The sequence below is a fragment of the Panthera onca genome, chromosome X (genome assembly GCF_046562875.1).
Source record: "Panthera onca isolate mPanOnc1 chromosome X, mPanOnc1 haplotype 2, whole genome shotgun sequence".
Lineage (NCBI taxonomy): Eukaryota > Metazoa > Chordata > Mammalia > Carnivora > Felidae > Panthera > Panthera onca.
Genome location: NC_138357.1, coordinates 126,567,605 through 126,594,770, shown reverse-complemented (window position 1 = coordinate 126,594,770; position 27,166 = coordinate 126,567,605). Strand labels below are relative to the sequence as shown.

The 27,166-nt window shown below is 41.9% G+C and overlaps 1 protein-coding gene across 6 annotated transcripts in view; it reads right to left on the bottom strand.

Annotated features, from left to right (window-relative positions):
• The window catches only part of LOC145714208 (neuroligin-4, X-linked), a 312,054-nt gene that overhangs the window by 9,934 nt on the left and 274,954 nt on the right, over positions 1-27,166 (bottom strand). For all 6 annotated transcript variants that reach the window (XM_081793443.1, XM_081793448.1, XM_081793446.1 and 3 more), the window contains 2 exons: positions 4,954-5,139; positions 80-869 (listed from right to left, as the gene is read on the bottom strand). In XM_081793443.1, the coding sequence (XP_081649569.1) occupies positions 80-869; positions 4,954-5,139 (976 nt within the window). The remainder of the gene's footprint in view (positions 1-79; positions 870-4,953; positions 5,140-27,166) is intronic.

Genomic DNA, 27,166 nt, shown 5'->3' with positions numbered 1-27,166 from the left:
TCCTGCACTCCATTCGTCATGGCAGAACCAGACAATCTAGGAGAAGAGCAAGAAAAACCTGCTGTGGGGAAGCACGTACCCGGTTTTGGCAAAATTGGTCCAGTAGGTCATGACCACTGCGCTGAGCATGACGTCGTTCTTGGAGAAGTTACAACTGAAGAGTTCAGTAGGGCCAATCATGGGGATCCCAAAGACGTAGGGGACTTCGTCACCATGGGCTGAGTCCGCCCAGCTGGGCTTCATTTCACTCTGGCAGTGGTGGTAGAAGGCATAGAAGTAAGTCGGGGAGCCGTACTGAGCATGCAGGTCAGCCGTGGCCACCGCGGGGGCCACCCACTGGTGATCCGTGAAGAGAGCCACCAGGGTCTTTCGCCGCGTCTCGGGGTTTTCCTTGTCTGCCCAGTCCGTGTACATGAACTTGATGGTTTCCCGCAAAGTGTCTTTCCCCTCTGGGTAGCCGTAAAGGTTGTCCACAAAGTTGGACACGGAGAAGTCAAAGTCGTTGGGCGTCACACCATCTTCGTTGTCCACGATGCCGTCGACAAACTTCAAGCCTTCCCCCTGGTTGACACCAAGCATGATGTCGTAATTGAGGAACTCCCCCTGCTCCATCAGGATCTGAGGGTCGTCTGGGATGACGTCCCCGTCGATGACGGGGCCAAAGGAAATGTGGTACGTGGCCGGGGTGATGGTCTGCTGAATGAGCTCCTTGTAGTTCTTATTCCGAAGGCATTCCACCATGTCCGTTGTGTCCAGCATGTTGCAGCCGACTTTATCTGCCAATATCCGCGTGTACTTGGCTGGCTGGTAGTTCACTGCCCAGCTGGACAGTGCGGTCCCGCTCTGGATGATCGCCTTCTGGAACAGACCTGCAGGTGCAACGTTGTACACATGCAAATGAAAACCCGAAAGACAGAAAAGCAGCTTTTACTTAGCAAAGAAGGCTCTGATTGTCTCTCGGGCATGTGAATTTCTGGATACAGTGGCATTCAGCGCTTTCAGGATTTTTTTGCTCATTTCCATCTCCTCCTCTCCTCCTCCCCTTCCCGCTGGACATTTGTTTTATGGGATGTTATTACACACACGCACACACACACACGCACACACACACGTGGTTTAAGAAAACGGTAAAAAAACTTTTAGCTCCCGTGGTAAAAAAATGTGCAATCTGTTTATCACTCCACAATTTAGGGTAGTCTAGCCGTTGGCATCCCCAGATGCTGTTATGAATAAAGCCACCCAGGGTAATCACCTACCTCCCATTCCTTAAAAATATGCTTTGAGCCAGGAAGATGTTAAAGACCATTTTGCCTCACCGGCAAATCCAGGTATCACTTCAACATGCAGAAAAAAAAATCCACTAAAATCAATTTCAGGGTAAAAATTCAGAGATGTATTTCTGTTTCCACCCTCAATATATTGGATGTATTAAGCTTTCACAACTGAAATATTAATTAAGCTAGCTATTCCTAAAGGAATCCTCACTTGATTGCCCAAGTAAAATGCATTTTTTAAAAAAAATCACTGGTCTCAAAATTGCATCCATTCGAATCCCAGACTTTCCTCTAATGTATTCTGCCACATGTTCAAAATGTCTGTTTCATGAGAAATAAAAAAAAAAAGGGCAATTTGATGAGTAAAATTCTGTGTGGCTTACAATGTTCTCTCAGTTCTGTCTAGTGCATGAATGTTGGGAAGTAAAAAAAGATTTTTTTAAACCCTGTATTTTTCACTACTACAGGACAAGAGCTGATGGGGTATAAAATGATAGCATTCTGTTTCTTATCTCTTCCTGCCATTTTCTTGAATTCCAGCATGATGTAGCTCTCATGTCTCAGGAGACGCTGGCAGAGTAATTCAGCTGGGAGCCCAAAAGTTCGTGCCCTGTAGAGTTTTAAGGTCACGCAAGCAATCAAGTGAGGAAACATGATTGCAATCAGGAAGATGTGATTCTAAAGACTGGAAGATTGCCCAAAGATGACACACAAGAGAAGACGTTAAGTTGATCTGGTTTTGCTCAATGCATCATCAAAGTCATTTGGGGGCCATTCTCCCAGAGTTTATAATGCTCTCAGACATGTACAACTACTGATGTTTGTGTTTGGCTCTAAAGATTAATGTGTTGAAGCCTCTTAAAGAAATGATGTCAATATGTGATCGATTGAAAATTTTCACAAGTTAAAATAATCAGGATTAGAAAAATTTTGCTAGATGTTTTTTTTTTATCCTGTTACAACTATTGGCCATGACTGACATAGCTATGTGTGTGTGTGTGTGTGTGTGTGTGTGTGTGTGTGTGTGTGTGTTACAGAATATAATTTGTGATAAAACTTGAATAATTGGATAAAGAAAAATACCACTCATACTTCATACTATAAAATTCAACCAAAATGTTTGGTTAGCATTTTACTGTCATTCCTACTTGGCTATCTATCTCCCCCTCAACGTTGTTTTGTACAACTGTGTCCAGTAGATGCATAGCTTTCACACTGTGTTTCCCAGACCACTGTACGTCTTCAGCACAATTCTTAAATATTTTAATTATTGTTCCTTTGAGTAAATGCATGTGTTCCTTATAACTTTCTTGTCTTTTTAATCTTGGAGCTTCTCATTTGATTCTTTGCTATGATACTGTGGCAAACATCTTCAAGAAAACATCATTTTCCATGCATCTGTTGATTGCTTTTTTGGGGACTACATCGCTAGAAGTATAATTCTAAGGCCAACTATCTAGTTATTTTCATAGTGCTCATTACATTGCTGGGTTGTTTTGAAAAGCTGCTGTGTAGAGACGCGACCCATGCCCAGCACGGCCATGGAGCTTGATCACTTCCGACATGCTGATTTAAGTAATTAATGCTCTTCCTCCAATTAGATTTGGTTTCCTGTGTTTGATTACTAAGGAAGCTGGTCCTGACTACTTGCTAACTTGAGAACTGGGATTATATCAGTTGAAAAGTGGGAAAGTCTAAATATTTTCTGGAATGCTATAGGTATTGATATTGCCAACAACCCCTCTAATTGTCCACTGTTTCATTTTTGTAAAAATGAAGTGTTAATATAAATGTGAGCCCGTAATGTGACCTCTCCTTAGACATTATGAAATAATCTATAGCCCTGTCACCTTTGATTTGACCGATGGTTGCTTATGGCTCTTGGATTGAGCATCCTAATAACAGGTGCATTTTGAATCTCCTTACTAAGCCACAAATCTACTGGTCACATCAGTGCCTGTTACTAGTTAAAATTTCTACTCGAGCTGAACATTTGTATTTCCTAAGAGCTACAGAATACCTTGAGAGGAAATCTGAACTTCAACACTGGAAGCCGAAAGTGGAGAAGCAGTTGCTAGGTAAAATACCAAACAGGAGAGACAATCAGGGCTTTCCTGATAGTTGTTCTGTGCGCAGATATCCATGAATCCCGTACAGCCAGTCTATTCTGCACAGAAGATCAAGGCTACCCTCTACTCTGGCACAGTTTTTAATAGCTAAGGAAGAATGGTGGGAATAGGTTTGAATCAGGGTCTGGGAAGTTGGGTTTCTTCCCTGCCTCCATCACTTGCTGTGTGACCCTAGGCAGGTTATACAACCTCTTTGAGCCTCAATTTCCTTTTTGATAAATGAGGGCTTTGGGGTAGATACACTTCAAGGTCCTCTTCAGTTTTTTTGATTCTATTTTATTAAAATTCTATGTATTTATTAGTCTTTAAAATATTTTGACCTTTTCATTCCTTTTGCAAGACTCTTTAAGGAAAAACAAGTAACTCCTTTAAGGTTTCAAGTGCTTTTGATGAAAATGGTTCAAATAAAAATGGTGCAATTCTTCAACCAACCAATGACATGGAAGGAAATATAACATGACCCTGATAATTTAGATCATCACCAAGAATGTTTATTTGCATTTTCTTGGGTTGTTTGTTTATTGTTTTTTTTTAATGTTTATTTATTTTTGGGAGAGAGAGACAGAGCACAAGCAGGGGAGGGGCAGAGAGAGAGGGAGACACAGAATCCAAAGCAGGCTCCAGGCTCCGAGCTGTCAGCACAGAGCCCAACGTGGGGCTCAAACTCATGAACTGTGAGATCATGACCTGATCCAAAGTTGGATGCTAACCGACTGAGCCACCCAGGTACCTCTGTTATGTTTTTGTTTTTGAGGGGGGAGCCAGGAAGTTATTATGAATGCATCTAATTCTAGTTGACTTCTCTCTTAAACCCCTCCTCTCAAATTGCTTGGAACATCAGTCATCAGTGGACACAAGGGAGCCACCCCAAGTTAGTGTGGGTGACCCAACTGACTTTTAAAACCACACGACCATGAGCCGCGTTGCTTATGGAATGTAAAAATGTGCATCCGTCTTCCACATGACTGTTTCTCTTCTGTATTATCTCTCCCAAGTTGAAATGAAAAGGCCTTAAAATTTAAAGGTGACCGAATAAAGTCAGGAAGGCAAAAACAAAGTGTTGGTCTTCCTATAAGAGTCATTATGTTCCAATTGTTGTAACCAGCACTGAATTGCTAATATTTAAATGGTTAAAATACAAACAAAGCTGAGCTAAAAGAAAACAATGTAAGGGGCTCCTGGGAGGTTCAGTCGGTTAAGCATCCAACTCTTAGTTTCGGCTCAGGTCATGATCTCATGGTTCTTGGGTTCAAGTCCCACAATGGGCTCTGCGCTGACACTGCGGAGCCTCCCTGGGATCCTCTCTCTTCTTTTCTCTCTGCCCCTCCATCACTCACGCCTTTGCATGCTCTCTCTCTCTCTAAATAAAAAAAACTTAAAAAATTTTTTTAAAGAAAGCAAGGTGAGCTCATGTCATCTGGGGACTTTCTGCAGAGGATTCGAGAGGGACTTATGGTGACACCACCAGCAGGCACCTTGGATATGAACTCCACATGTGTTCACCAGTCAGCCCTGGGGGTCGAGCACCAACACGGGGATGCCCTTGTTACCTTCTGAATAGTGCGATAAGGTCAACAGACTGACGCAAGACGCCCCCGCGCCTGAGCCGAAGATGGTCACTCGCTTGGGATCCCCGCCGAAGGCCCCGACATTCTCCTCAATCCACCGAAGTGCCTGGATCTGGTCCAGGAGCCCATAGTTGCCTTTGGCCGCCTGGTCACCGGTACTTAAAAACCCTACAAGAGAACACAGGATATTTTGGGTTGTTGATGATAACAAAGCACATAAACATCCCCGGTATTTGGAAATAAATCTCATGGGGCGCCTGGGTGGCTCGGTCGGTTCAGCGTCTGACTCTTGGTTTTGGCTTAGGACATGATCTCTCAGTTTGTGGGTTCAAGCCCCACATGTCAGGCTCCGTGTGCTGATGGTGTGGAGCCTGCTTGGGATTCTCTCTCTCACTGTCTCTCTCTTTGCCCTTGTCCCTCCTGGCTCGCACACATACTGTCTCTCAAAATAAATAAATAAACACTTAAAAAATAAAGAAAATATATCTCATGGTTTACCCTGTTCATTCTTTGGTTGTCTTCCTATAAATGAGAAGCACCAGTGGAAAGCATTTTTCATGGCAGGAAGGATTATATTATGTAAATAATCGTGATGATGGTTATTGCTTCTGTTTCTATTGGTTCTGTTTCTGATGATAAAATGCCTCCTCTATGAGTCTGTACAGGGCTAACATATCAGGCAAAATCAATCTCAAATATTTATAATATATGATAATACCAGAGACCATAAATTTTACTAGATTCAAGTTATCATTTGTCTACACACGTTGGTTGTAAAATGAGAAAGTCCTCCCTGAAAAAATTTTTCAGGGATATCCTAAAAGAAGTTTTTCAGGGGTGCCTGGGTGGCTCAGTCGGTTAAGCGTCCGACTTCAGCTCAGGTCACGATCTCGCGGTCCGTGAGTTCGAGCCCCACGTCAGGCTCTGGGCTGACGGCTCAGAGCCTAGAGCCTGCTTCCGATTCTGTGTCTCCCTCTCTCTCTGCCCCTTCCCCGTTCATGCTCTGTCTCTCTCTGTCCCAAAAATAAATAAACGTTAAAAAAAATTTTAAAAAAGAAGTTTTTCAGGGAAAAATAAGTGTGTGTGTTGGGCTGGGGCATCTGTGTGTTGGTGTCTGTGTGTAAGTGTGTGTGTGCATGTGTGTGCAGAAAAGCGTTACAGGTTGTCAGCTTCTCCCCATTGAATTCCTTATTGATATTTTCATTCTTTTTAATGCTTAAGTTTCAAACTAAGCGACAGATCCTGGGGACTCCACTCTTACTTAGCGCCCACCCCTTATAGACCACATATTAGAGTCGCACACAGAAACATGAAACTCTGTAATCTGAGCCGAATTACGGTGCGTGTTCAAATCACTGCAACTGTCCCTTGAAATAGCACGAGCTGGTATGTCTTATTTTAAAAAGAAGGATGATTCTATAAACTGAGGAACCAATTTCACCAAAGGCATCACGTTCCTAATTCGTCCTTAGAGGCTGCAAAGAAGGCAACCCAAAGCTTTTCCTGTAGCAACGTGGTCAGATGGAAACCAGACTCGTCTGTCTCTCTCTCGTGGCAAAAAAGATCGTGACCTCGAAACAAGCCTTCCCTCTGATGTCTGACATCGTTTTACGGACAGACGGGTCCTCTCCTTCTCAAATTCCATGCTTGTTCCAGCCTCCGCCAAGGTTCCCGTACTGCACACATGTTGATCTCCCTTTATATCCACTTCTGTCTTGCCTAGGCCTTCTGACAAAACAACACCAAATGCTAAAAAGGTGTTTTGTTTGCTTCTTAGTCATTTTACTTTCTTATATGTGCCCTTGCCCCCAAACACCCCCTTCCATCCCACCTCCTTTTTTTCCAGCCATTTCAGTAAGTGCTTATTACGCTCCTACAGCCACCCGCTGCAGTGTTTGGGTGAAGACAGACTGACTGAGGCCCTGAAGTCACACGAATCAAAACCTGGTTCTGAAACGGCACTAAGTGCACTCACGATCTCCTGTATCTGCAGAGATGCATGGCCAGGGCATCTCGAAGATTCAGGCCTCTCCAGCATTCTCAGGGGTGGAGCTGAGATGAGCTTGTCATTAGTGGGAACGTTCCGACGTTACCAACCCCTCCCTTATTTAATTAGCAATTACTAATTAGCGTTTCATGCCAACGAGTGTTCCCTGGCTCTGGCATTCATCATGCAACCTTTTGCACAGTTTCTCATAAAATGCATCGCGCCCTGCTTGGGAGCAAAGGCCCTTTCATGCAGCTTTATGTATGAAACGGGCTCATAATGGTAGTTTGGGTGCCGTTTAATAACCATAAGACAAGCCTCTCTTTCCCCATTAAGGAAAGCGGTGATTCATTCCTAAAGGCTCCAGTAATTTTCTGGCAGAACCGCTCTGTCTTCAACACATCCTTCCTCCACTCCCTCTCCCCCTCTGTGAGCTCTCCCAGAATGACCTATTTGCTTATTTTGTTTCCGCGGGGCACCAGTGAGGATTTGCAACATACGGTGAATCGCTAGCCTTTATGGAACTGAAGCCCCTCCCCAGCAAAACATGACTGTTGTAACCTCTCCAGTGGCAGGCTAATTAATATTCTATACCCTGGCAAATCTTAGCTTTTCTAACAGCCTCCTATTGAAAGGTTTGATCTTTGCGATTCTGAATTCCTTCCAAAAGTCCTGAGGGAAACAGCTCTCCGTGCATGCCTGAAGTTTAGCAAATGAACGTGGGTTTTTTTGAAGTTGGTGTTTCCATAGTTGCTGCCACGGAATCTTCATTCACTGCATCATCCAGGGATTTTTTTCCACCCTCTCTTTTAATTTAAACAATCAACAAGGCAGAGTTTTTATTGCAGGTGCAGAATGAAGGCAAGCAATTTTATTTTACCCTGCAAGAATATATTTCTTCCCTATTCTGATTGTGGAAATAGAGTGCTTGATATAATGCAGATACAAGATGTGTATCAGTTTCCTATCATGCAATTCTATGAACGTGAGAGTGGATAATCCGTTTGGAAACGGCCATGCACATCACCAAAGCCGAGTGCTGGTAGAGGCATCCTTAGAAGGCTGTCCCCTCGAGAAGCACATCTCTTTCCATATACGCTGTAGATGAATTAACAGAAGCAGCCCCTTGGCTGGCTAAAACCAGAGATTTTAAACAAATGGCTTCTTTCACTGATAAGCACTCTTGGCTCCAAATCCGTTAAGCATTTCAGCTGATGAAACATTTGGCTTTTGAGATTTACTGTCTCTGAAATGAAGATTGTAAATCAGTCAGCCCCCCAGCCCCCCTCCCCCCGCCCCAACCCCCCGCCAACAACAGAACAATGAGAGAGAGACAGAAAGCACATACTTGAACTCAGACCTACTGTGACAAGATCGGGACCAAGTTTCATTCAAAGCGCTGGAAGGAACCAAACAATATACATACTCACAAGAGATAAGCTCAGGTGTCCAGTGGTTATTGTAAAATATGGTCCACGAGAGGGGTGCCTGGGTGGCTCAGTCGGTTAAGTGTAGGACTTCTGCTCAAGTCGTGATCTCACAGGGGTTTGAGCCCTGCGTCGGGCTCTGTGCTGACAGCTCAGAGCCTGGAGCCTGCTTTGTATTCTGTGTCTCACTGTCTCTCTGCCCCTCCCCCGCTCATGCTGTCTCTCTCTCTCTCTCTTTCTCTCTCAAAAATGATTAAACATTAAAAAAAAATTTTTAATATGGCCCATGAGAAATGCCCTCAAGCCAGAAATCACATTTCCCGCCTTGCTCGTTGAGTGAAATGGACATTGTGTAACAATGAGCACTGAAGTCGGTCTTCATACTGTGGCTAGGATACACAGATTCAGGCTTTTGTGGTAGGACATCACAATCTAAAGGTGTCTTGCTCTTCTGAATTGCACCATAGGGCTTAGGAGAATGATTCCAGGTCACGTGGCTTTTCACACAGGCAAGTCAGTGGTTATAACGAAGCCCGATGGTGCCAGATGCGATGGCCCTTTTGTTCTTCTGTAATAGAACTTTAAAGCTACAGTTAATTTTCTTTTAGGACATAATTCATTACATAAGTACAGGAGACCTTTTCTTGGGTGACCATTAACTAAAAGATAATTACCAAGAGAATACAGAATATTTTAGTGTATAATTTTATTGTGTGTATTCACTTGTGATTGGTGGAACTGGAGTCTCAACTGTACTTCTAAAAGAATTTCTGAAATACAGTGGAGACTATATATTATTAGTAGTACCTATATACATATGTATATGTAGGTCATATATGTATATACATATTCGTATAATGTATACGTATATAGAATGTATATGTATAAATATGTCATTGTGTGAGAACATACGTGTATGTAAGTATGGGATAGATTAGATAGATAGATGATAGATAGATAGATAGATAGATAGTTATAGGGATGGATACATAGATAGATATAGATGGGTGGGTGGATGGATGGATGGATGGATGGATAGAGAAACAGATACAGAATAGCATGGGAATGGACAAATCATTAGCCATTATTAAATCATAATACCTCTATCTTATAAATTTAATAGAGCAAAAGCAAAATGGAATGTTTACACAAAAATTCTTCAACAAAAAAAGATAGAATTCACTTTAGGTCACATAAAGGAGCCTGGAAAGGAATCTATGATAAGAATAGAGCAGAGGTATAAAAATGAAAATCAGCCACATAAATGCAAATGTCTACTCTCTGATGTTTATAGGAAATCATTCACTGAGTGCACTTATTACAATGTGAAACTGAAGTTTTCCTGCTGGAATCACTTATGATTTAACAAAAGGGTATATACTTGCACAGGATGGATGGAAGGGGAGAAAAGGTATATATTCCAAATCTTTGAGCCTGATGGGGCACAACTAATTGAAATTTAATGTCTCTATTTGTAGTTTTTAGTTTACTTAACAATGACATGAGTCATAACTTTCTACTGCATTTAATTATCACACCAAAGTCATACAGGGTCAAAATCTATCTATAAATCTGTTTGTAAATAGAACAAAAATTTATAAATCTATTTATAAATCAAAGACAATTATGAACACACATGATTTCTGTAGCACAGGTTTCCAAACAAAGGGTCCATTAAGTTGTTAACGGGAATCCTTGCATTATTTCCATAAAGTATATTATATTTCCACACAGTATTTACACTGAGGCTGTGCAGGTTTTTCATACTACTTTAGTTGAAATTACATTAATTCACAAACTAAAACCAATTATATTCTGGAAACAAAGCACAAAATAAGAAACACAGTTTTGTTTAGTATATAATATAGATCAACATATGAAGGTTAATTAGTTTCACAGTGATGAAATTTTTGGCAATGGCCATGTTGGAACCAGATCCTTTGAGCCAATGTTAGATGAGTTTCCATTCAAGACCCCATGCTGGAACATTCCTCTAGATTTGTGGGACTTGCATTTACTTGGCCCTCAAATCTTTTTGCTTTTATTTCTGAAACAGCTAATATACCTCATCACTCTGCTGGGTCCACACCCCAGTGCCCAAGATAAGACTTCCAGCTCACCCCTCCATCCTGGCTGCTTCCAACCTATTCATTACCATTAGTCTAAACATAGTGCTCCCCAACTTGAAAAAATTGACAAAACCCATGAAGATGAAAACCTGAAACCCTCTGACACTGAAGTTCTATTTCCATGCTTTCTAGATATATATAAAAAAATCTTTATTTAAAGGTATAAAAGTTGCCAGCCACCCAAGGATCAATTCTTTTTGATTGTGACTTTGAAAATAAGAGATGACAGCAATGTCAGTGCCCATGCATAAAAGATTTGTTGCGTAAATCATGTTGGCTGAACCATATAATGAGAGGTTCTTGATTTCTGTGGACACAGAAAAACATCTAAGATCTCTCAGGAGAAAACAGTGAGTTTCTGAATACTGTGTGGTAAGATCTCTTTTTTATTAACACAATAAAGTGGGGGTGTAAATTATAAATTCTGGAAGGAAATCCAACATTTAAGTGTTTAGCTCTAGGAACGTGGATTGTTTACACTTAATCCTACATCTGGGTTTACATTTTTTTCCAATTTTTGCTTTCTTTAGCAATCACTCTCACACACTCACACACACACCACACCACCCTAAAGCAAATATGTTTTATAGTCAAATTCCTTAGTGGGACTTCCAGAGCCCCTCCGTGAGGTATCATGTCTATACGGCTCACCACGTCCTATGTATATTCTTCAGCAGACAGACCACGCCTTGCATTTCTGTATCTCTTTGCCTTTTTACACGCAGCCTGCTGCATCCAGGATGCTCTTGACCAAGCTGCGGTCAGCCTGTCACCTGCCTGATTCACATTGCCCGGGTCTGCCTTGCTCCTAGAAACCTGGCCTCACTGCAAGGTGCACCATTTGCTCAGGGAGCACAGCACCACCTGTAGACCAACCCCATCACCTCCCGGCTGCAACCACTGAGGCAGGATTTCGCACCTCATTTTCCTTCCTTCCACCGAGGCAGGTCTCTTTTTAAAAGTTTCCTGATGGCCTCAAATCTCTCAGCTCGGCAACTTTCTTTCAGTGACTTTCGATTCTAGAACGTACTGCTCTCTAGGAAGGATGTGTGCTTGTAGCTCAGCAGCAGGTTGGAATCTATGGTAATGCCTTGGGCATGCAAGTTTAAGATTCCAAAGCCCCACGTGGCTCCAATGTGGAGTCAAGAAGTCCCACAGCATTGCTTGGGGGAAATAACTGGGCAAGACCAGTAACATACAAAAGCACTGTGCCCGGTGTCCAGCGTGTATTTTTAAAAAACGGTCACCGAGTACTATGACTTCCTTGATATCAGAAACACTGCTATTTATTTCTGTTTCACGTATGCATAGCAAGTATGAAGAGATGCCCTTTGATTAAAGAAATGGGTCCAGAGGAAAAACTGGTCACAGGTCTACGTAGATTCCGACTTTAAGATTCTGCAGGTGATAGATGAAGAAAACATGTTGCTTATGCCAGATTTCGCATGAAGGTGATGCATATTTATTAATTCTGTTTACTAAATGTTCATTATGTGCTTAAAGTCTAAGGAGAAAAGCAAGGCAAGAAAAAACCCAAACAAAACAAAACACCCCACCACATAATCTACCTTTTCTCCATGTTGTGAATTAGGGAGATGCCATTCTACCAACATTTAGATATACCCAAAATGACCCAAGCAACATGCTAAAACCTGGGGTGCGGTGGGGCGGAATACAGTATTTGAGTAGATTTCTACAGATACCTTGAAAACTTGTACAATTTTTTTTTTTTGCATTTGCAAGCTTCTATTTGTTTTTTTTCTTCATTAAAATTTTTTTTTCAACATTTTATGTATTTTTTAGAGACACAGTGTGAGCAGGGGAGGCGCAGAGAGAGAAGGAGACACAGAATCTGAAGCAAGCTCTGGGCTCTGAGCTGTCAGCACAGAGCCCCACGCGGGGCTCAAACTCACAAGCTGTGAGATCATGACCTGGGCTGAAGTCGGACGCTCAACTAGCTGAGCCACACAGGCGCCCCTTTCTTTCTTCTGCTTTTTTTTTTAAATGTACTTATTTAAATTCAAGCTAGTTAATATACAGAGTAGTGCTGGTTTCTGGAGTAGAATTCAGTGATTCATCTCTTACATAGAGCGCCCAGGGCTCATCCCAACAAGTGCCCTCCTTACTACCCACCACACATTTAAAAACTGATTAGAACTGAAAGTTCTATTTTTGGCATCAAAGTGTATTTATAGAGCACACATAGGATGCACATTTTGTACATGGTAATCAGAGCCCTCTAAAGTGCATATAGAAGAAAAGCCAATTTACACAACAGTATTTTACAAATAGGAAACATAATTGCCATAATTTCTTCTAAAGTACAGTAATTCAAAATATGCTGCTCTGTTTCAACATGATTTTCTAGCCTCCATTGCACATAAGTATGCTAGTGGAGAGACTCACAGTGTTTCCTAGTACTTACCGTTAGATACTATCTGGGGGCAGACCAGAACTACTCTGGTCTGTTCTTATTTTTCCATAACATAATCACAAGAACTAAATGAAATAAGGACAATGCATTCTCTCTCAACTCTATCAAAACCTGACATTATCTCGTAGCTCACACAATCTTTTCTGTGCCCAGAAACATCCCTAGGTTTTCCATCACTGCTTTTCTCCAGCAAACCTGGAACACAGATACGGACGTTGTTTTAATTGTTTTTAAGGTCTGTTTATGTTTGAGAGAGAGAGAGAGAGAGAGAGAGAGTGAGCAGGGGAGGGAGAGAGAGAGAAGGAGGCAGAATCTGAAGCAGGCTGCAGGTTCTGGGCTGTCAGCACAGAGCCTGATGCAGGGATTGAACCCACAAACCATGAGATCATGACCTGAGCTGAAGATGGGTGCTTAACCTACTGAGCCACCCGGGCACCCCCGGAAGTTGCTTTAATTAAGAAAAAAACAACAACATCTCAGATGAAATAGCATACTCTTGAGTAACAAGTAAGCGTGAGGGTAGATGAAAGAGTTAAAGTCCCACTGCGAAGTTTAGTTTCGAGAACAGAAAGGTCTTTAAAGATGACCTTTTCCAGAACTGAGTGAAGGCACAGTTGTGTACATATCCTCCGTGTATCACACGCTAAAGCGGTCCCTTTGGCTGAACGCTTTCGAGCGCTCGCTGCTTCCTTATGTTGTCACTTATTATAGATCATGCCCATGACTGTTCTAACATCAGTGTTATTACTGTCTTTGCTATTTTTCTCAGAGCTAGCTGGTATGCCCACGACTCTCAAGGTCCTGTTCCCCACAAACACAACACAGCTTGGGGAGGCCCTTCCTAAGGCTCATCATAGTACCTTTGCTCACACGCGTGCAGTCATGGTGGACTGGAAGATGTACAGATGTAATGTAACCTAAGGCAGCAAGGGAGGAGGCTAGGGGAGCCTGCGGGGCTCAGTCGGTTCAGTGTCCTCCTCTCGGTTTCCACTCAGGTCACGATCTCACCATTAGTGAGTCTGAGCCCCACGTCTGACTCTGTGCTGATGGCACCGAGCCTGCCTGGGATTCTCTCCCTCTCTCTCTGCCCCTCCTCCGCTGTCTCTCAAAATAAATACTGAAAAAAAAAATTAAAAAAAAAAAGAAAAGAAAGTGAAAAGGTTTTCCCCATTTGCAAGCAGCTACCACATCCCATTCTATCTTTTACTATACTAACGCTTATTGTTATAATTGGTATTGTCAATTTGGGTAACTCTAGTGGCACCTGAAGAGGCAGGGAATGCTTTCCTGAGGATTTAAAAGGCAGAAATTGAGATTTCTCACGGAAAAATAATGTACAAAAATATTAAATAGACCATATGACAAAGCAGGTATGGATAGATTCATCTCAAAAAGAGTATAACTCTGGTTTTTAAAGATTTATTTTTAGTGTGCTTGGGGGGCTCAGTTGGTTAAGCATCCAATTTTGGCTCAGGTCATGATCTTGCCCTTTGTGAGTTCGAGCCCTGCGTCGGGCTATATGCTCACAGCTTGGAGCCTGGAGCCTGCTTTGGATTCTCTGTTACCCTCTCTCTCTGCCCTTCTCCCACTTGCGCTCTGTCTCTCTCTCTCTCCCACTCAAAAATAAATAAACATTAAAAAATTAAAAAAAAAAGATTTTTTTAAGTAATCTCTACACCCAGTATGGGGCTTGAACTCACAATCCCAAGATCAAGACTTGTATGCTCTACTGACTAAGCCAGCCAGGTGCCCCCATAACTCTCTGTTCTTAAAGATTAGACAGTAAGGAACTCTAATTGTGCTGATTCTCCACGTAAGAAATTTTATCCCACCAACTTTTGCTTAAAGAAAGCAACGTTCCAGAGTCAAGAACATCTGAAGTCTTTCCTGCACAGACGGCATGTAGGGACCACGTTGGGTTCACTGAATTTTGCCCGGCACCCTTGGGTTCAACCGGATACCATTATCCTTATGACGGCCAGAAAGGAAAAGCAGAATCAGAGCCAGAGTCAACTGTGGAAAAAGCAGAGATCTCAAAATAATGACGATGTAATAGAGATCAAATATTTAACAGGCGTAGGGGGGTAATTTACTTATGAGTTCAACCTGATCTTCCTGGGTGCCTACCATAGTCTAGGCACTGATTGTCCTTGTGGTAAAGATGTAGCAATGAACCAGTTTTTTTTTGTTTTTTGTTTGTTTGTTTTTTTGGACGGCTTGAAACTCATATTCTGGCAATAGGTAGATCATCAGCAAACAAATGAAAATTAAATGATGTTTATATTCGCTTCCTTTTGCTGCTGTAACAAAGTGCCACAAACCTGGTGCCTTAATCCCACACGTATTTCTCATCATACAGTTTTAGAGGTCGGCATCTAAAGGGCTGGGCGGCTGGTTCCTTCTGGAGCCTTTAACACCGAGCCTGCTCCCTTTCCTTGTCCAGCACCCAGAGGCTGTGCACGGACTTTTCTTCATGGTTCTGTCTTCCTTCATCTAAGCAGGCAGCATAGCATCTTCTCTCTGAATTCTGCTTCCAAGTTGAAATGTTCTCTGGTTCTGACCCTCCAGCCTCCCTTCCTTAAGGAGATTTTTGATCAGATTGCACCATCCCAGATATTTGAGGCTGATCTCCTCATCTCAAGATCCTTAATATATCTGTAACATCCCTCCTCCCACATAGTCTATATTCTCAGGGTTAGGATGCACACATATGAACAGAAGGGGACTGGTGTTCTGTCTACCAGGGATGGCTGGCCTTGTCCTGGCTGAGTCAGGTACATTGTCACCAGTCCTGTGACTTTGACAAGCTGAATCAAACCCAGGTTTCTCTTAAACTCTGAATGGTGTTCTGTCCTCGTCCTGCCACCACCACATGGCATGGATCGGATGAGGAATGTGATGTCTTATACAGCTCCATGGAAATGTGATTTACTATCATCATCTTGTGTATGAAAAATACTTATTAAGGGCTTGGCGGTAATGACGGTTATGAAAAAAAGGCCAATAGCATATTTTGTTCAATTTATCTTTAGCTAATGGCACAGTCGCTATTTTTAAAGCAGTGAGAATTTACCCAAGTGTTTCTGTATACCAAAGGCATTTTAAACAAGACCATGCATAGTGAATTTAAAAGATCTTCTAGTTAAGAAAAATATATATGTGTATGTATGTATAAAGATATAGGTAAAGACAAATAGATAAACAGATAGGATATATAGATGATGGATAAATGGATAGATTGATGGATAGATGGATAGATGGATGGGTCAGTGGGTGGGCAGGTGGATGGATGGACAGATAGATGGAAAGGTGGGCAGATGGAGGGATAGAGGGACGGATGATTGGATGGATAAATGGATAGATGGAAGGGTGGGTGGATGGATGGATGGATGGATGGATGGATGGATGGATGGATAGATGGAGGGATGGATAGATGGAGGGATGGATGGATGAGTGGGTGGGTGGGTGGATGGATGGGTGGATGGGTGGGTGGGTGGATGGATGGATGGAAGGATGGGGGGATGGAGGGATAGAGGGATGGAAGGATGGATGGATGGATGGATGGATGGGTGGAAGGACAGATGGAGGGAAGGAAGCATGGATGGAGGGATGGATGGATGGAGGGATGGATGGGTGGAGGGATGAAAGGATGGATGGATGGATGGATGGATGGAAGGATGGATGGAGGGATGGATGGAGGAATGGAAGGATGGATGGATGGATAGGTGGATGGATGGAGGGATGAGGGATGGATGGATGGATGGAAGGATGGATGGAGGGATGGAGGAATGGAGGGATAGAGGGATGGATGGAGACATAGAAAGAGAGAATAATTCCAAAGGCTGAGGCATAGCACAGACTCATTTCATTACTATCAGAACAGTTTCAAGGTTGCCAAACCTGACAGACAAGGGCAGAAAGTACTAAAAATAGGGACTCAGAGGGAAATGTACTCAGTTCCTCTCCCAGATGCTTCTGCCACATGACTGTACATTGCCTCTCAATATGTGACTCAGCTGCATTGAAAATGAACTAGAGAGAGCGATGCCACTGAGCACCTTCCGGGTGCAGGTGTACCTTTGTCTCCTGAACACATTGTTACGAGCATGTCTGCATCCTGCACTGTGTTTCCTGGGTGAGCTAGGACCATCCTCTCCAGCCTTCATGGTACTTCGAGCCAGGGAGGGCTGGGCTATGTCAGAACCAGGGTGAGGGATTCATCTGGACCAGCCCGAGTTCCCAGGAAAAATGGACACAGGTAGGCTCCATCCCAGGCCACAGAAGCAGAACCTTTGGTGGTACAACTCAGGGGTAGACACTAAAAACCAAAAGGGATTCCCAGTCGGAGGAGCATGGCTGTCCACAGTTGCACTTGGCAGGTGTAGCTATTCAGGGTTGGCTTTTTAAGAACAAATGGAGCAAAACCAAGGTAGGATTTTTCCAGGTTCAAGACTCTAGGCGGTCATTACACATAATGGGCAGAGTCTGCTGAGCGAGGTCGTCTCAGACTGGTATATTTTTCTTAATGTCATCGGGGAAGGTGCCAGCCACTGAAGAAGAAAGAGAACTTGCCACCTTCAGGCACCACCTCCTGTATTATCACCAGCCCCAGAACTGCTCTTCAGAAAGAAACACAAGAAAAAAGGAAAAGCTGTCTCTTACCAGAAATAAAAATTCTAGAATCAAATGTTTTTGTCTCTTTCTCTCTCTTTTTTTTTGCTTCATCTGCAGAATTTGTGACCAAATTCATGCTTACCTTCGGTACCTGAAACTCTGAGTGAATCTTTTTTTTAAATTTTTTAAATGTTTATTTTTGAGAGAGAGAGAGAGAGAGAGAGAGATGAAGACACAGAATCCAAAGCAGGCTCCAGGCTCTGAGCTGTCAGCACAGAGCCCAACATGGGGCTCGAACCCACGAACTGTGAGATCATGACCTGAGCTGAAGTCGGATGCTTAGGCACCACCTAGGCACCCCATAAATCTGGTTTGTTTTTGAGAAAAAAACATGTATGGGGTATTACATTTTCATGCTACCTCACACCGTCCTTAATTTGAGGAAAACTAAAACCAAAAATCTTATAAAGATATGTGTATATACATTTTTCTGTTTTCATCATTTTTTTAAAAGTTTACTTATTTTGAAAGAGGGAAAGGGAGAGAGAGAGAATCCCAACGAGGCTCTGTACTGTCAGATCCTATGAACTAATGAGACCATGACCTGAGCCAAAAGCAAGAGTCAGACACTCAACCGACTGAGCCACCCAGGCACCCCTGTTTTCATCGTTTCTAAGCATGCAATTCAGTGGGATTAATAATATCCATAGTGATGTGCATCTATCACCACTACCTATTTCCAAAATTTTTTATCACTCCTAACAGAAACTATATGAGGCTACCAGTTCCCATATGGGAAATACTCTGGATCGTAGTGTCCATAAGATATGTCACATACACACTGGGCTAAATCCACCTAATAAGGTATGACACCTGGATTGAATGACTAAGGCCACTCCCCTTCTGTTCCTCCTTGCAATGGACTGAATGCTTTTATTGCCCCCCAAATTCCTATGTTGAAATCCTTATCCCCAAGGTTTATTATTGGGAGATGGGGCTCTTGGGAGGTGATCAGGTCATGAGGGTAGAGCCTAATCCATGAGCAGGACCGTTGCCCTCCAGAAGGGTGAGAAATAAACATCTATTGTTTTTAAGTCACCCAGCCTATGGTATTCAGGCTATAACAGCCCAAGTAGCAAAGAAACCAGTAGTGCTCATGCTGCCTATGAGGTCTGGACATCCATGTCTCCAACCAAGAGTGAAGGTCCTTGCCAAAGTCCACAGGAGTGCTTGTTAGATCCCTTTGCGTGACTCTAACATTGTTGTGTTGTAGTCTATATTTACATAAGTAAAGCGCCCACAGAAGGTGTTTACCTTGAGTGGTGTTAAACGCAAATGATGGAAAATGGAATCCTTTTTGTCTAATTATCCAAAGTTGATTGAAAAGCCAACTAATACACCTCATCCTGGGGAGAACTTGGGTCCTCCAAGATGTCTCTCTGGTCCAGTTTGCTCAGTGTAGAGTCATGGCTAATTGTCAACAGGATGACTCCAAAACTTGGCATTATGTTCAATGTGTAAGAAACATCCCATCATGTTGAACACCTTTTTTTTTTTTTCCCCATGGGAAAATTCTTTTAAGTGCTTTCAGGAGAAAAAAAATATCAAATGTAAAAAACATATTATTTAACCGACCATGGCATTTAGATAGAACCTTCAAATAAGAGCTAAACTCTTTACACAAATCACCTTATCATAATTTACAAAGTGCTTTTTACACTTTATCTTATTTGTGCCACTGAAACTGGGGTTCCTTTCATTTACCAATATTTCTGGCTCCTTGCGTTATGTGTGTGGTCACACACCTATTATTTTCAAAGAGTTGGGTAACAGGAAACAGGTGACTGCCCTCCCTGCCCACACTAAATATCTGGACATCTTTTAAGAAATAGTCATGCCCAAGCCCCAGTGGTAGAGATCCTTAATTAGTTGTTTTGGGGTAGGGTGCAGGCACACATAGTTTTCAAAGCTTGTACAAGTAATTTTAGTGAACAGCAAATAACGTGAGCTGCTGATCTAGAGACAGAGCAAATAAAAATAATGAGAAGATCTCTTTGGTAATAAAATTCGTTTCATTTTCTGATGACATCAGTATCTTTAAACCATCAGGCAAATATTGCTGTGAAGCAAGGCTGTTCCATGTTAGCAGGCATGAACATCGCCAGCAGGGTCTGTGAAAACACTGGACCCAGGGGGCCCCTGCCCCAAATTTAAGATTCAGGAAGCGTGGGGTGGAAGCCAGAAATGTGCATTTCTAACAAGCTGATGTCACCCTGGTCTGTGAGCTACAGTTTGAACACCACTCCTGAAAAATATCCTGAGTTCTAGAATAAACTGAATGCTTCCTACGCTGTCTTGTATCTCATCCTGCTGTTATTTCCTAAAAAACAAAACAAAACAAAACAATTAGTATTTAGTTCACAGGTTTGGTTAGATTCATGTTGCCTACTGCAGGCAAAAATGCTCTGTTTCATCATATATCCCGTAAGAACGTAAATGGTGCACCACTGTCTTATTTTTGACTATCTTAACAGTGATTGATCATTGGATTCAGGTGGTAACTAATCCCACCAACTATAAAAAAAACATCTACCAAGTTTTTCAACTGATGTTTTACAAGGCACTGGTGAAGATCGACATCTATGACTTCATCTGGGTTCTACAGAATTCTGATTGCCTGTTGTCATTATTTCTTCTGCATTCCCTGTCTGGAATGGCACAAAAGTTCCCCAAACTTTGTAGTTGCTCTGAGTTTCAGAGGGAAAGTGGGAGAAAAGCAGGATTCTTTCAGTTGTTGGTATTCAAAGATGTGTGATGGTGCCCTAGCAACGGGACCAATGGGTTGTACTTGTGAAATACACTTCAGTTTTAGAGGAGTTTAGCTTCATGGCAAAATTGACAGGAAGGTACAGAGATCTCCCATGTACCCCCTGCGCCCCCCCATATAAGCATATGCTCCCGAATTATCAGGGTTCCGCCCAAGAGTGGTACGTTTGTTATTATCAATGAACCTACATTACCATATCATAACCACTCAAAGTCCATAGTTTACATTAGTGCACTTGGTCGTGCATATTCTGTGGGTTATGACAAACGTATAATGACATAGATCTACCATTATGATATGATACAGAATAGTTTCACTGCCTTAAAAGTCCTGTGTGCTCTACCTGCTCATGCCCCCCGCCTCCCCACCCCTTGACAACCACTGATCTTTTTACTGTCTCCATAGTTTCGCCTTTTCCAGAATGCCATAGGGTTGGAAGATTACAGTATGAAGCCTTTTCAGATCAGCTTCTTCCACTTGGTAATATGCTCTTAAGGTTCATTCATGTCTTTTCAAGGCTTGGCAGCTCATTTCTTTCTTAGTGTTGAATAATATCCCATGTCTGGATGGACCACGGTTTATTTATCCAGTGACCTACCAAAGATATCTTGGTTACTTCCAAGTTTTGGCAATTATGAATCAATCTGCTATAAACATCCATGTGGAGGTTTTTGTATGGATGTGTTTTCAGCCTCTCTGAGTAAATACCAAAGACAATGATTGCTGGATCTTATGGGAAGAGCATCTTTAGTTTTGTTAGAAACTGCAAAACTGTCTTCCAAAATGGCTGCACCATTTCGCATTCCCACCGGTGGTGAACGAGAGTTCCTCTTGGTCCACACCCTCTCCGGCATTTGGTGCTGTCACTGCTCTGGATGTGTGGCATTCTAAGACATGCCTAGTGGTATCTCGTCGATGTTTTAAGGTGCATTTCCCTGATAACCTATGATGAGGAGCATCTTTTCATATTGGTATTCATCACCTGTCTATCTTCTTTGGTGAGGTGTGTCTTAAGGTCTTTGGCCATTATTTGTTTTACTATTGAGTTTTAAGACTTCTTTGTAACCAATGAAGTATTATATGGAGTATCATGGCGAATGTATGGGTTATTATAAATTTGTCAGGTTTTAATTCGGTACACCTGTTATTCTTAAGGATGTTGAAATTGTCCCACTGTGGCCAGGGAGGGTCTTACCAGTTGGCGTTTGGAGACTTTGTGTTTCTATTGTTTCCTTGTTTTATTTATTTATTTATTTATTTACATACATACTTACTTATTTAGTGAACCCTTGAACAATGCAAGGGTGCTGACCCCCTCTGACCCACGCAGTTGAGAATCCAAGTATAACTTTTGACTTTCCAGAAAGTTAACTGCTAATAGCCTAGTGCTGGGTGGAAGCCTTACCAATTATGTAAATGGTTGGTTAACACATAGTTTCTATGTTACGTATATTGTATAATGAATTCTTACAATAAAACAAGCTAAAGTAAAGAAAAGGACAGTAAGAGAAATCACAAGGAAGAGGAAATACATTTCTGGCACTGTTCAGTATTTGCGGGAAAAAAAAAATCCACACGCGAGTGCAATTCAAACCTGTGTTGTTCAAACCTGTGTTCTATATACATACACACACGCATGGACACATACACATATATTTTTTTCTTTATGCCCTTTGACATTCTAAATTTATAGCATTGAAGGTGTGTTATCTCAGCAATGAGACAATTAGAAAAACATAAAAATATTACACTTAAAGAAGGGTATCTGAAATAGAAGTCAGACAGACACTCCACACCGGAGGTGTCTTATGGTCTTAGAATAGTTTTGAGAAGCAGCAAGTAGGCTCTAAAACGATTGTTGTTGAGTTCCTGCAGCCAACTTTTGATCAATTGTACTTTCTGTAGCAAATCTGGGCATTCCTGAAAGCAAATTGGATGTGGAGATATAGTGTGAATCAACAAACTTGAAGGAAAAATCATTAAATATTAAGTTTGGAACTCAGCCCGAAACAAATATTTCTGCTTTATCTGTTTTTCTAACAGATGGATAGCATCGGTGAATCCCTATTATTCTTGCCCATCTCTTCACAAAAGTACCAAGGGGAGCATAAAACCAGGTAAGAGTGAATTTACATTAATTCTTGCAGCACGAAAGCAGATCCTTCAATAAGGATGAGCTCCCAACATGGGTCTGTGAGCCCACACCGGCCTGGAGCATCGAGGATCTGATGACGATCGCAGCCTAGATCTTTAGGGAACCACAAGGGGCTCCAATTTTACACGCTGGCCAAGCATCATGGAGTTGTTTCGCTCCGTTGTGTTCCTTGCCTGTCAAGCTCAGTGTGCCCAATACGGAGCTAAACATCTTGACTTCCCTCCACCCGCTCTCCCTTCCTTCTCACTCCCTGTGCCCATATCAGGAGCATGTCTCCAGCTACTGAGGCTGACACATCTGAAAAGGCGTTTCTGGCATCAGTGCCCGTTTAGAAACCCCAGCATTTGGTTAACATTCAGGCTGTGCTGATTTTACTCTCGTGTATTGCAGTCCTTCCTACGCATTGTCACACTCACCCCCAACGCCAGAGGGAAGACCCGTATCTATGGTAAAGACACAGCTTCCCAGTTACTCCCCCCCTCCCCGATTCTAAACTTTACTGAATGCCCACACTTTGTTGACTGTCCTCTTGTTAAGTCTTGCTTAAAACTTGTATTCCTCAGAATTCTGTAGGAGTTGTGTGATACAAACACGATTGTGTTCCTAGTCTCGTCCGTCAAAGCCGTGCACACAACTTGTTTTGTCACCTAACATTTATTACCCTCCTGTTTCTGTGCAGTCAGGTTAGTCCTGTAAACTTTATGTTCTCAAACTCATATTGTGTCCATTAAATGGATGTTGAACGAATAAGCAAATGCCCTCTTAACAGGTGACAGATGGCCCCAACTCCCGTCCCAAAATTACTGCTCCAGTATCAGGGCGATTTGAGTGGGGAAGGCGGCCAGGGATCAATTGATAGGAAGACAGATGAGGTTACATTTAGAAAGGTGTACAAATATTTTGGACCGCATGCTTGCTGGATTCATGTGTTTTCCAATACGCAGCGAACAGCAGACCTTTTGAAAAGGTATTCATCGATTGTGCAATGGTGTATTTAGCAAGAATGTGTGCACACCTCCTATGGCAGTGACTTTCAGCTGAAAATGCTGTCCTGAGCTTTGCCAAAGCCTGTGAGCATCCTGCCTTCCATCAGCAAGGACATAACCTGGGCAGAGCTTGCTAACTTGACGTGTGAATCCCCGTGCAAAAATGTCCCCTAAGCCTATCATGCAGTGGTTAACTTTTTATCTGACTCGAGCTACTAATTAATCCGTTGAATGAAAAATGCAATGCTTCTTATTTGGCAGGCCCTGTTTCAGAGACTGAAGCTTGTCCGTTTTGAAACAAAACAGATATAAGATTTGTTAATAAACCACTGTATGTTAATTTTTGTTTCATATATATCTTTTTATATATTATAACATTTAATAATATATGCATAGGACATATTGATATTCTGTAAGATTTAACTTCAGTTAATGTGGATAATTAGGGAATTGTTTAAGAAAACTCTTTGAGTTGGCTTCTCCCTGTAGTTATAGTCTGGAATAAATTCATTTTAGCCTAATATAATACAGATAGAGATTTTAAGAAGAGAGTGGTTGGGAACTGGCCAGCAATAACAATTACAGATGACAAGTCACAGTTTTTATGACATCCAGAGGTCTATACACAGCACTACTCGAAGTGTGTCCATGGACCCAGAACAACCACATCATGTGGGAACCAGTTAGCTCTATGAATCTTCTGCTCCCTTCCCATCCTCTGGAGTTATTGAATCCAAATTTTGGAGGGTGGGCTCTGGAATCTGCATTTCAGCAAGCCCTTCAGCGGATTCTGAGAAATGCTGCAGCATGGCAGGTGACTGGGTGGCTCGGCCAGTTAAGCATCTGACTCTTGATTTTGGCTCAGGTCATGATCTCAGGGTCATGAGAGAGAGCCCTGCATTGGGCTTTGCATGGAGTGTGGGAGCCTGCTTGCGATTCTCTGTCTCTCTTCCTCTAGTGCTCACACTCTCTCATAAATAGATGGATGGATAGATAGATAGATAAACAGATGATAGATAAGGCTAAAGCATGAGAAGCATTTTGGAAGAGTGTTTGGTCATAGAAGTAATTATCACTCAAAATGATCAATTTGGATAAACATTAAGAAGACACTTGACAAGTCAACTAATGAACTATAGTTCCACCAACTTGATAAAATGTTTGTGCAAGAAGTCTTCAGACTTGTGAATAAATACGACTCGTTTTGTTCTGGGTTGTGGGGGAAGGCACCTGGTCCCTCTTCCATTTAGCACCTGAATCTGATAATGTATGAGATCCATGGGAAAAGGTGGTGAGATAGCCACCTATCAGTAAACATTTCTTAATCTGAAAAAGGCCATTTACCAATACCATTCTCCAAATCTTTCACAAATGGTAGAACAATAGAAGACTTTCTTCTAAAGACAAGATGCCAAGATACACAGTCTCATTTCCATTCAACACTGTGTTCAGATGCCCTAGCAGCTCTATAAGAAACACAACAATGACAACAACAGAAAGTCTGGACGGAAAATGAGGATTGCTATTTCCAACTGGAAATAGTTGCCGAATCCTATTCTCTATGACCTATGCAAACCAACAGGATGTAAATGTTATTCACACTAATGACAACATTTAATAAGGTGTCTGCATAGAATATCAGTACACAAAAGCCAGTATTATTTTGATGAATCAGCAAGAATTTATGGGAAAATGTTCAAAAGATGTCATTTACCAATCCGTGGGAATGTAAGAGAAACTATACAGCTGTACATGATCTGTATGGAGAAAATACAAAACAACTTGTTAAAATTGTTTGTCAAAAATATCGTGCCCAAAATTTCAAACTCATGGAATTATACACTTAAGATATGTGTATTTTGTATGTAAGTTACATCTTTTTTTTTTTAATTTTTTTTTTAACGTTTTATTTATTTTTGAGACAGAGAGAGACAGAGCATGAACGGGGGAGGGGCAGAGAGAGAGAGTGAGACACAGAATCGGAAGCAGGCTCCAGGCTCTGAGCCATCAGGCCAGAGCCTGATGCGGGGCTCGAACTCACGGACCGCGAGATCGTGACCTGAGCTGAAGTCGGCCGCTCAACCCACTAAGCCACCCAGGTGCCCCTGTAAGTTACATCTTTAAAAAGAAAAGTTTACAGGGGCAACTGGGTAGCTCAGTGGGTTGAGCGTCCGACTTCAGCTCAGGTCATGATCTCATGGTGTGTGAGTTCGAGCCTCCCGTAGGTCTCTCTGCTGCTGTCAGCACGGAGCCTGCTTCGGAGGGTCTGTCTCTCCCTCTCTCTGCTCCTTGCCTGCTCACAGTCTCTCTCTCAAAAATAATAAGACTTTAAAAAAATGAAATAAATGTTTACAGTCACCAGGTTGAAAAATAAACATAAAACTTAGACAACACCTCGTCCAGTGAAGAGAAAGGTCAATGGAAACTCAGATACTATTCTTGGCATACAAGCTCAATTATTCAAAAAGTTGCTGCCTTTTGCAAGTACATGTAAATATGCACATAGAACGTGGCACAGTGGGCTGGTTATCGGTAATACCACTTCTACAACAAGAGAGCCCTACAAAGTGTTCATGGCCGCAGTGTTTATAAAAGGTCAACCCAGAGTAAATTTCCAGTTTCAGAAAAAAGTTAACTACACGGTGGCCTAGCCACACAATGTCATTCTGTGTATCAGTGACTATAAAGGAATTATAGCTTCACACATCATCTTGGCTGAATACCAAACATATAGTAATCAATGAAACACCAGGCGAAGAATATATAATAATCCCATTTATAAAAGACAGAAAACAGACCATACTTAATACACATTTTTAGGGTCATGCTAGTGGTGACAGTTTTGAAGAAATCGACTTTCCTAAAGGAAATTTCCTAAAGGAACTTTGATTTCTTCAAACTGTAAAGAAGGAAATCATAAGATTCAGAAAGGTTTGTGAAGGAGGGGAAAAGAGATCCAGAAATCTTCCTTGTGTTCTAATTTCAGGCCAGATTGTGTATAGAAAGATGTTTAATTAATTCTTCATGTCTATGGAGGAAGCATTCCCTAACAAAAAAAGAGAGAAAAAGAATAAAATGGTCTTAAAAAGCTACACTTGTAAATATCTGGAACAGCTAGAGATATAAAAGAGGTAAATCCTTTCTGTGCTTTAGATCGAATCCACCAGTTCAATAACCAGTATAACCACCAACCTTGCACTTTTCCAAAGAAACCAATGGGTTTACGTTCATGGCATAGCTCCAGGGACACATGAAAATAACTGTTTCTCTGGAATGAAGAAAATGATATGTGTTCTAAGTGTTCTAATTCTTCCGTGTCTTGCGCCAAATGCTAATTCTCAGGAGCTAGAACAACAACAAAGAATCTAAATAATTCAGTCTCGGGTAGCATGTAGAAAGGATTTATTTAAAAGGTTTTTTAAACTAACGTTCGACCGTTGTCTGTTGCCAAGCCTGCAGAATTTACTGCTTATTATAAATTTTTACCAGTGGTTTCCAGACCCAGCTGAACACCTGGGGTGTGTTTTGCAAAAGTCCCCAGCGATACCTCCCGGGGATTCTGACCTATAGACTGGCTACTGGCATTGGTAGAAGGTAATTATTCAAATTGCAAGCGTAGCTCGGAGAAAGGATGTA